General features: G+C 34.1%; 1 protein-coding gene across 1 annotated transcript in view; it reads right to left on the reverse strand.

Moving 5' to 3' along the window:
• Positions 1-12,024, reverse strand: part of CSMD3 (CUB and Sushi multiple domains 3) — a 1,590,968-nt gene that overhangs the window by 923,379 nt on the left and 655,565 nt on the right. Inside the window, exon 8 of the mRNA XM_044684131.1 lies at positions 4,583-4,670. Coding sequence (XP_044540066.1) covers positions 4,583-4,670 — 88 coding nt within the window. The remainder of the gene's footprint in view (positions 1-4,582; positions 4,671-12,024) is intronic.

Below are 12,024 nucleotides of genomic sequence, written 5' to 3' on the forward strand. Positions count from 1 at the left end.
ACATGTTGGTGATGTAAATAAAGGGAAAAGACAGTCTCTGCTCTCAAAGAGTCCACGGTCTAATGGAGATATATCTTGACAGTAAGAATGTACAAAGAAGATAATATACAGGACAAAACAGAACTAATCAACTGAGTGAAAGCCCTAATCTTAAAGAGAACCAACAAAGGATTCCTAACAGAAAGTAAGTTTTTAGCTAGGACCATCACCAAAGATCATGAAGATCATCCACAAAGAGGAATTTGGATTGGTGTCTCTGATGAGAACATTGATCCTTTAATTAACAAAGTAAGAACTTACTTGAATTTTTGATGTCTCACTAAACTGTGAGAAATAGGCCAAAGAAACAATATAAAACAATAAATGTAACACAAAATCAAGTTTATTGCATATAAATACTAACATCATAAAGAAATGCTTTCATTCTCTTTCCCTATGCCACTCCTTTCTCTGTGCTGCCCTTACTTCTTAGATTTTATTTTTTGGAAGTTCCTATTTCTTTCTTATGAAGAGACTATTTCACTTTTTAAAAACATATAATGGCTTTTTTTCAAAGGAACACAGAAGTCTATACACGTTTTTCTTAGTTATGCAACTAGTTCATGCTGGCTAAGTAATTGAGACAGATGGTCCCTGAAATAGTGCTCTGCACACATTGGAAGCTCAATAAATATTTGCCGATGATAATGATGAGATAAAGAAATCATAAAATCTTATATGGATAGCAAAGTCAGAAGAGAATTTCTCTCGATTGTTCAAGAGAGAAGACAGATTTCAATTAATTATCTCCACTTTAGAGTACACTGGGGAGAATACAAATAGTCTTTTTAAATAGTATTTTATTTTTCTCTATTACATATAAAAAATAACATTCATTTTTTAAAGTTTCGAGTTCCAAATTCTGTCCTTTCTTCTCACTTTCCCTCCCTCACTTTATTACTGCCCTCCCGTCTCCATGAGTCCATAAGCAATCTGAAATACATTTAACATATATAATCAACACATAAAATTTTAAATTCTTGTAGAATGATTAGGCACAGTTATGGAGATTTAAATTTTAAGACTTCATATAGAACCTTTCAACATGTTTGAGATTAATTCCAGATTTGGGACTCTAAACAATCGGGTCCCAAGAAAGGTCTATTTAGTGAGTATCTAATACTGAGAAGGATCTCAAAATTGGCAATCTAGTCTCTTTTCAGAATAGTTAATGCTACTGTTTTTAGACCTACCCATGTAGGAAAGTTTGTTATTCATAAATTTCAAAGAATAGAAAACAATTCTAATGCTAACTCAACCACCATCTAGAAATCAGATCTAAAAGAATTATTGAATTTTAGGATTGTAAATAAACTGGTAGATCACGATATGCAAACTTTTCATTAAAGAAGAGAAACAAAGCCACAATAGATAAGAGACAGTTTTGTTCTCAGCACCCCTTCACAGCCTTAATTTTTTTTAATTTCAAATTTTACAAAACAAATAAGATGACCATTTCTATGTACAAATAAAAAGAAGATTGTACATAAATGAAATACAAATATCTTATAGGTTTAGCTTACTTTTCTTCATCTCTTAATAATAAAACCCATTCAAGTGTCCAAGAGCCTCCACAACCTCCCTATATCACAGTTTACTGTCTGGAGGTAACTTTTACAATTTATTCTTCCAGTATTAATTCTTCGTATACACATTAACAGTATATAATATTCACCCCCTTTCACTCTCAAAAATTGAGGACACTTCCAAAGAGATGTAGTTTATATGGTTTATATCTATTGGTATTTATTTACCCTATTAGAAGTAAAAATATCTTAGTATTATCATGAAAAGAATTCTGATAACTTTGACCACCTAAAAAGGCCCATGGACCACGAGAACTACAGGAGTCTATGAACCATATACTATGAGAGCTGCAGTTCTAAATCCATGGTATAAAACTTATACACAAATGGGTGTCACTGAAGTCTTCATAAGGATGTGTGTGGGCTGTATATTGACTTAGTTTTAAAATGCAATATTATCTATATTTTAGTGTATTCTTATTTATTTTTTAAAGTATTTCCCAATTATAATTTTATCTTGTTTGGGCTATACTTAAGAGTGTTATCAGCCACCTGTTTGATACCTTAGCATTAGACTGCTATCAAGGGAGGCAGAATGTTGTACTGGACAAAGAATCTGACTTAAAAGTAGGAAGTACTAGGTTCAAATAATTTGTCACCTTGAACAAGCTCTATTCTGTGGGTCTCAGTTTCTTCTTCTATAAAATAAGAATGAAAATACCTTAGCTACTAATCATGCAGGGCTGTTGTGACACTCATAGGAGATTCAGAAATGTTTATGTGCTCTAGAAATGCCAGTTATTACTCTAAGGAAGATGTTGTATGTTTTTAGGGTGAACCAACACTTCTAATTTATTCGAACCCTAATAAAAACCCTGAGTAGTCTAACACAAGTAGGTACACAATATGAGAATGAGAGTCTTTTGAGTGCCTACGGGATTATTCTAGACAATGTCCCTGTCTCCCAATCTTTAAGAAGCTTCCAAGACTATTATTTTAAAATTTTCAAACACCTTCAATTGGGCTCCCACTCTTGCTAGCAATCCTATGTATTTTCCTTATCAATTCACTATTCTTTTCTTCCTAATGTCCCTTCCAAAACTTTTTATCGTTTCTCAAACCTTCTATAGCTAATCTCCCCCAACTTTTTCAGCTGAGAATCTTAAATCATATTTTATAGAAAAAAATTGATGCCAATCATTATTAACTCCTCATTCTCTCCTCTTACTCAACTCCTTTCACTCTTAGCCTTTTGCCACTTTTTCTTCCTTCACATAATGGAGTGGCCTTACTCCTTACTAAGGTTAACCCCTTTCTTGTTCAAGTGATTCCATCCCAGCCTATCTCCACACATTCACCTATGTTTTGTTTATACTCTTTCATTTATTTTTAACCTATCCCTGTCTATGGGTTTCATTTCCTACTGCCTACAAACTTGCTTATTTCTCCTTTAATCTGAAACAAAACTCACACTTGATCCTTCCATCCTTGCTAACTATTATCCTTTATTCCTCAGTTCTTTGAAACAAAACACTTTTTTTTAAAACCCTTAACTTCTGTGTATTGGCTCCTTGGTGGAAGAGTGGTAAGGGTGGGCAATGGGGGTCAAGTGACTTGCCCAGGGTCACACAGCTGGGAAGTATCTTAGGCTGGATTTGAACCTAGGACCTCCTGCCTCTAGGCCTGACTCTCAATCCACTGAGCTACCCAGCTGCCCCCAAGCTAAACACTTTTAAAGTAGCTAAACACTTTTGAAATAGATGCCTCCAATTTCCCTCTTCTTAGTCTTTTTTAATTCCTTATAATCTAGCTTCTAAAATTTTTATCATACCAAAATGCCTCTCTCCGAAGTTACAGATGATCTCTTAGGCCAAATCCAATGGTCTTTTCAAATTCCTCATTCTCCTTGACCTCTCTGTAGCCTCTGACACTGTTGATCACTCTCTCCTTAACACTTTTTTCTCTCTAGGTTTTTGGAATATTGCTTTCTCTTAGTTCTTCTAACTATCTGAAAGCTCCTTCTGTGTCTCCTTTGTTGTATCCTCTTTCAGACCACTTCATCTAAATACATGTGTTCCACAGGGTTATTTCTTGTGGCCTTTTCTCTTCTATATACTATCTCACATGATAATCTTATCAAGTTTCATGGATTTAGCATCTTTATGCTGATGATTCTGAAATCTATGTATCCTACCCCCCAAATCTTTGCTGACCTTCAAACTTATATCTCCAACTGCCTTTCAGACTTCTTAAAATACATGTCCAGTAAATATCTGTTATTCAGTATGTCCAAAATAAAACTCATTTCCTTTCTCCCTAAACTCTCCCTCTCACCTACCATCCCTATCACTGTAGAGGGTAATATAATTCTCCTAGTCCCTCAAGTTTACAGCATAGGATTCAACCTCAGTTCCTTACTATTTCTCAACTTTCATAATCAAACCATTGCTAAGACCTGTTGATTTCACATTTTCAACATCTCTCAAATACACTCCCTTCCCTCCCCTGAAACTGCCATATCTGTTGCAGACCCTTATCACATCATGTCTTGATTATTCCAATAGTTTGCTGGTGGGTCAGCCTGCCTCAAGTCTCTCCTTTCTCCAAAACATCCTCAATTCAGCCACTAAAAATGATTTACCTAAAGATTAAAAATGAAATTAAAGGAAATGCTAATTAGTCAAACATTAATTGGGACCTGGCTAGCTTTAGTATTAAGTTTAAAGCAAGAAAACAATCCAATCACAAAAATAGAGAATTCAAGGGAAAAGCAGTTAAAAACCAAACCTTTTTAACTTTATGGGAGAAATCCTGTTAAAAATGAAAGTACAATGAAAATTGAAGGGCAATTGAAATTCTGAATAATACAATTTGTTGGAAAAATCTACTACGTGAGAATTTTCCATGTTCTAAAATCTAGTCTGGACAGGAGATTAGTTCTTCTTTCGAGGGAAAAAAAGTCTAAAACTGATTTCTAAAGAGCAAGAAAGGATTTATCCCATAGTTTCCAATATTACCTGAAATCTGAGCCTACTCTCTTTCCATTTTCTGGCTCTCCTGGATCTGGGCATAAGTTCGATGCTGTTTTAATACCTCCCTCATTTACTGCAAAACAGAAAGAGGAAACAAAAGAAAATGGTACAAGATTAGGAAATCAAGACATACAAGAGTTTAAAAAGTCAAAGGGGAAGTACTTGTATACTTTATTACAACAAGGCAATACAATATGAATTGAATCTTTTAATTAGATTTCATTGTTATAGCTTAAACAATTAATTTTTCTCTGAATGATTATCTATGAGGCAAAAATAGTTTATATTTTCCCAAGTTTCTATTTTGATAAGGCCAATTGAGTCATGATAAAAAATGATTATGTTGACACATTATACTTTACCAAATGCCAACTAGAATGGTCATTTCCCAAATACCAGTGTGGTTTACATTTAACAGTGGCAGCAAAGAGGAATATCATCACCACCTTGTTTGAAAGTTTCAAATGAGCTACACTATCTCCATCATGGTGGGAAAAGCTGCACAAAGTTATAATGACCATAAAACACAGCATTGATGTTCTCATGATTTATTTTATTTAGTACAGCACCAAAGCAAATCATCTGATCTGTCAATGTAAATGATAAGGCAATGATTCAAATTAACATGAGAATTACATGAATTATGAGATAAAGGTTGAAATGCAAAGCACAAGAAACCATAGAGATAGAAAAGAGTAGTGGAAAAGATCCTTGGATTGGGAAACATTATATTTAGTCTGTTCTGACCCCAACCACTCAATAGCTGCATGATTTTGAGAAAAGGCATTAAACTTCTCTAGTTTTCAATTTCCTTATCCGTGGAATAAACAATCCATAAAAAATCAGAGAGTGTGATCTCTATTGCCCCTTCCAAGGCTGAAATTCAACCATAGGTTGCCTAGGTGGAAGCTCTCTCTTCTGACTGTTCCTTCACTTTTCCTTCGTATACATGTACATTAACTTGGAGTTTCCTATAGCCCTACCCCCTTTTACAATTTCTCTTCCATTGTATCCTTATTTTATTACTTTTAAAAATTGTCCTTAATAATTTTTTCTCTTTTGTTCATTCTAGCTTCTAGCAGTAAGGTAAATCTAGCTCTCCCTAAAAGACACTGCATCTCTGGACACCTTCTATAATACCAAATATACCTTCACTCATCATGTCCCAACATTCATGTTCACACACACACAGTGTCAGGAATAGAAGACAAGTTTTTTCTCCTTACTGTCAGTTACATACCTTCCTCCTTCTATATCAATTTCTCTTTTTTGAAGTCCATTCTCTCTGTCTCTCTGATTCTGACTCTGTCTCTGTCTGTCTGTCTGTCTCTTTTTCTCTCTCTTATCTCACTTTATCCATATCAAATGGATATTTTCTACTAAACCACAGACCAATACTTGGTCTTTTTCAAGGAGTTCCTTGACTGGCTCACATTCTTCTTTTCCACCTTGTCATTCTTATCCTTATCTTGAATCTACCTGTTGATATACTCTCAATAATCCTTCATAATTCTCCTGATCTATATATCTTGGCATTGTCTATACATGGAGATGATCATATCTTGAACTTCATCACCCACAAGTGCTCATCTTTATAAAGTATAACTGAAGTCCCTCTAATTGGTCATACTCTTTTTCTTTCTAGTTCTATGTCTTATCCCTCCTAAAGGTATCCTCAGTCCTTCCTGAAATCTCCAGACACTTGAGACCTTGTTTTTCTGAGTCATCACTCTTCTACTATCTATCTAACTTTTAAAATCTTTATTCTGTAGTTAACCAGTTAAACATAATGTTCCCTTTTAACTTCCTCGGCCTGTCAATCTCTCAAAGCTCATTCTTTTTCATGACCTCAACTCTACATTATATGCCTCAAGTTGTCCAGTATTACTGAACACTTTTTATTCACTGTTGCACTAAATCATACAGCCATGGTGACTAAGTCTTCAAAGTTATTTTATCCAGTCTCTACTGGGCATTCACTACTGCCAATCCTTTTATTCTTCCTTGATTGACTCGGTAAAATATGGTACATAGCATCTCTTTTTTTCTCAAACTACTCAGATAACCATCTCCGCTTCCCTCATAACAGAATTCTTTGACTTCCTGCTTTGTGTAAGAAAAAAAAAATAATGTGAAGGCATTTACCCTGGGATTCTTTTTTTTTCCTTTCACTTCCACATTTTGAATCATCTCATATTTTCCTGATATATCTAAGGACTCTGTGTTAGAATCTCTTATCTTTCTCCCCTCGGTCTGCTGATGATTATTCACATCCTTTGGATTTATCTATTGTTTCTGTGCGTATGGCTCTAAAATATGCCCTCATCTATCACCTTAGCTTTCATATCACATTTTCAATGACTTGCCACACACTTCTACCTCAGAGTGCCATAAGTGTCTCAAATTGAACATAGCTAAAATATAACTCATTTTCTCCTATCTGTCATCTTCCTTTAAAGGACACCACTATTGTTCTAGGCACTGAAGTTAATAGCCCAAATAGTTGTCATCTTTTGGTCATTACTCTTATTTATTCACTGAATATTAAGTCCATTTCTATCTTGTTCATTCTTCCATCATAGTATTTTTCACATGATTATCTCCACACTAACATTAATTCCCTAGTACAGACCTTCATCACCTCTTGCTTAGAAAATTGAAAAATTCCTAATTCTTTTCCCTACCTCAAGCTTCTCCCTTTTTCAACCTTACCTTCTGTCTTGCCAATACTATGTATTGGCTCCAACACAGAAGAGTGGTAAGGGCTAGGCAATGGGGGTTAAGTGACTTGCCCAGGGTCACACAGCTAGGAAGTGACTGAGGCCAGATTTGAACCCAGGACCTCCCATCTCTAGGCCTGACTCTCAATTCACTGAGCTACCCAGCTGCACCCTTCAATCTTCTTCTTAAACAACTAGCCTTTTGGTGTTCTTTAAGAACAGGTCTGAAGTTATCATTTCCTTGCTCAAAAAGTTTAAGGGGCTATTAAATTTTGAAGTAAATACAAACTATTATATTTTTTAGAACCTGTTTTCACTATTTGACCACAATCACTGTTCATATTCTGTTTTTATATAACTGATGCTCTTTCATGCACTTTTAATTCTACCCAAACTTGCCTTCTTGTTTTTATTCATAAATGATATTATTCCTCGCATATTCGTCTTGCAATAGGTTTTTCACATACTTTGAATGTTCTCTCATATTATTTCTTTCCTTTCTTCAAAGGTAACCTACTTCAAGAGGTCATTTCTTTAAAAAGAAATTAAATGTTTGTTACATTTTGCACTTGTTAGGACCCCTTAACTCTAAATCATTTTGCATTTCATCTATGTAGATCTTGTATTTGATTATATACATACAAGGCATATTCTTTAAGTAAAATATTCTCAAGGACAGATACTGCCTCATCTTTGTCCTTGTATCCTCAGTGTCTAGCATGACTCTGGGTACATCACTGATATTTCTAAATGTATAGTAAATGAGTGATAGCATTTCTATGACTGAAAATGCACACCAACTCAATGTTCTACTACTCTGTTTCTAGTTGAGGGTTTCTAGTGGGTACTAGAAACTCCATTGAACGGCATGACCTCAATTAACTTTCCCTTCTCGGATAACTACAAACTAGATTCTATGACTACTATGCTTTTGAAACTATTACCTCAGGTATCTCAATGGCATCCTTATTGCCAAATCTAATGTATTTTTCTTTTGTCATTCTTCTTGACCTGTATGTTGACTTCAGCACTGCTGTGTTTGCTAACTCATTATGCTTGTTCTTTCTGTTGTTGTTTTTATTAATATTGGCTTTCTTTTATTTTCTCTGCTCACACTGTGACTATTCCACAAGACTCAATTCCTGACCTTATGCTCTTTTATCTGGGGAAAGCTAGTTCATTTTCTTAAATTGAATGATCATCTCTATGCTAATGTACCTCCCAGAAATCTCTATCTCCAGAATTCTTTTTTTTAATACTGCCAACTTGCCAATTGAATATTTCCACTAGGCATCCCTTCATCATCTCAAATTTCAACTTGGCTAAAAATGAATTTATTATTAATAGTATCTGGCACCTATTATTTAATAAATGCTATATCAATATGTCATATGTCTATGTTCCTTCTATGTTTTCTTCTTCCTTCTCTCTCTCACTCTCACTTTCTCTCTCTCTCTCTCTCTCTCTCTCTCTCTCTGTCTCTGTCTCTCTCTCTCTCTCTGTCTCTCACTATCTCTTGTGATTCTGTCACTCATTCTAATTTATCACCTCCCATTAAAATAGAGTTTTCTTAACCATTTTTTGGTTATGAGCCACTCTGGCTGTCTGGTGAGCTCTATGTATGCCCTCTCAGAATGCTGTTAAATGCATAAAAGTCTGAGCAAGCATTATAATAGAAATAAAATACAGATGCTTAGTAAGGAACCCAATTATACTGAAATACAGATATCAAAATGTAAAAAAAAGAAAGAAAAAAGAAAACAGACCTCAGGATAAAAACTTCTACTCTAAGACAAACTTTTCCAAAACCCTACTTTCATCTTCTTCTTTTCCTTAAAATCTTTCCAAATCTCACAATTTATTGAGAATCATAGATTCCGAGAGTTCAAAAATTCTTTCTTAATTGTTGTAAGTGAGGAAAAAGGAAGCTCATAAAAGAGAAATGTCTTGCCCAAGATCACAGTTAGTGAGTGGCAAAGGCATGATAAGTTAGTACTGTTGACTGAACTCTAATAGATACACTATTTAAATTTCATTGTGACTATTCCCTATTTATCAAGTTATACCTTATCACTTTTTCTTCTTTAAAGATCCACCATAATATTGCCTTATAGGATCATAGCTTTGTATATGTAAAGATAGAAAACACCTTAGAGACCATTTAGTCCTAACCTTTTTAACAGATTAGGAAACTGAATCTGATAGTCTAAATGATTTGTCCATGGTCCCACAGATAACATTTTTCTAAAGTAGGATTTGAACTTGGGCCTTTGAAGCTTATCCTTTCTAATTTCCAAAATGATTTGTTCTACTCTATGTAGATACATTCATATTCATTTTTCCCATTCATATGCCTCACTCAACTCAACTTCTATTCATTCCTCCTACTTCTTTCATAAAATGTTCTTCATATGGGGGAGTTGAGTAACAAAGGAGGGAAATGTAGTCTTGTAACTTGGACATACTTCATGATACATTGAAAGTATTGTCCTGTATACTAACGTTTTTACAAAATTTAAATTTGTATTTTTAAATTTCATTTTTATATTTTGTTCATTTGCTAAGATATATCCTTTACCCTGCCTGACCCTGAAAAGTTATCATTTTTTTCCTTGATATTTTAAGGTGATTTTGGAGGACCATAGGAGTCTTTATGATGAATTTCCTTCCCACCCAGAGATATAATTTAAAAACAATGTGATTTTTTTCTAAACTACTTATCTACACTATAGAATGTGTTATAATTAATAACCTCATTAAATCTGTGACTGTTTGGTAGTAGAAGATAGATGCCCTAGAAAACATGGATTATTCTTTCTTGTTTATAGCATCATATTTTGGAACTCTTTCATTCTTGATTCCTTACAGGATCCTAGGACAAATCTTCATTGACTCATTACTAGATTATTACAATAGCATTCTTAGTTGGTCTCCCTTACTCAAGTTTTATTCCACTCTAATCCATCTTTTATTCAGTTGTCAAAGTGCTTTTCTGAAAGCACAGATCTGATCAGGTTAACTTTTAACAGTAAATTCTAATGGCTCCCTGTTATTATATCCAATATCAAATATAAAATGTGAACTTTTCATTGAAAGTCCTTCATGATTTGACCTCTTTTTATCTTTCCAGTTTTTTCATATTATTCTTCTCTACACACTGTAAGATTCAGCCAGAGTTGCCTACTTGCTTTTCCTCAAATATAACACAGTATAAGACAAATCTTTGCCTTTTCACTAACTATCCCTTGGCATTAAAGATTCCCTTCTCATCTCTGCTTGGTTCAAATCTCACCACCTGCAGGGGGGTCTTTCATGGCCCTGACTCTTCTCCCCCTTTTCTGTTCCTTAACTTCTAGGACCTATCCCTTGAAAATGCCTTCCATTTTCTTTGTATATATCATATATATCAGTGGTTCCCAAACTTTTTTGGCCTACCGCCCCCTTTCCAGAAAAAATATTACTTAGCCCCCTGGAAATTAATTTTTTAATTTTTAATAGCAATTAATAGAAAAGATAAATGCACCTGTGGCCATCACCACCCCCCTGGATCACTGCAGCACCCACCGGGGGGGGGGTGGCACCCACTTTGGGAATCATTGATATATATATATATATATATGGATACTTACATGCATTTCATCTGCCCCAATGGAATATAAATTATTTTAGGGTATTGATTGTTTTTCTGTCTTTCTATGTATTCCTAGTGTTTCTACTCATGCTTAGCATATAGTAGGCACTGAAAAAATGTTTGTTGACTTACTGTTAATTTGAAGGTATTACTTTTTCCACAAAATAACCTAATTCAACAAATAATCTCATTCTTAATATAAGCAAAGCAGTATCTTAGGTACTATGGATAATATACATAGATATGTAACCATATCTCTATAACATTTATGTATATCTTATGTGTACATTTATATTACATATAGTATGTGTACATTATCCATAACACCTAAGACACTGCTTGTATATAATAAGAATCCAATTACACATACATATATTTGCATGTGTATGCACATTTATAATGCTCCGTCTTTATCCTAAAAGAGATTATAATCTATTGAGAGGCAGTATAGTATATTGGCAGGAATGGTCTTGGGTTCAAATGTAGACTATGCTATTTACTGTTTATGTGACCTTGAAGAAGGTACTTAGCCTTTAAAGACCTCAGTTTCTTTATCTATAAATTGAGTAATTTGGACATGATGATCTCTAAAATGCCTTTCTACCTGAAACCTACATGTTTTATTCACCTTTGTAGCTACTGTAGTAACCAGTAAGCGCAATAGGAAATGATCCATAAATATGGAAAGATGGTTAGAATCTCTGGGGTTTCTTCAAAATTCATTGTAAGTATCATTTTGTAGAGTATACTTCCTAGGCTCTCAAGACAAAGCCTTCTATTTTAATGTTACTTCATATATATTTTATGGTGTGTGTGTGTGTGTGTGTGTGTGTATGCATGTTTTTTCCCTATTAGAACGTAAATGCCTCCAGAGCTTATACTAGTCTTTTTTCTTTCCTATCCCCCATATCTAAGCACAATGCCTTCTGATAATAATTTAATAAATGCTTGTTTATTGATTGATTACAAACTATAATTTTTTCAAATGATTTCTGTTCATAATAGTCAAAAGTATAGATAAATTATTATTAAGTATAACATTTAATTTTCTTCTTTAGCTATCATTTATCAAAAGA

Source organism: Gracilinanus agilis, chromosome 1 (assembly GCF_016433145.1).
Source record: "Gracilinanus agilis isolate LMUSP501 chromosome 1, AgileGrace, whole genome shotgun sequence".
Classification (NCBI taxonomy): domain Eukaryota; kingdom Metazoa; phylum Chordata; class Mammalia; order Didelphimorphia; family Didelphidae; genus Gracilinanus; species Gracilinanus agilis.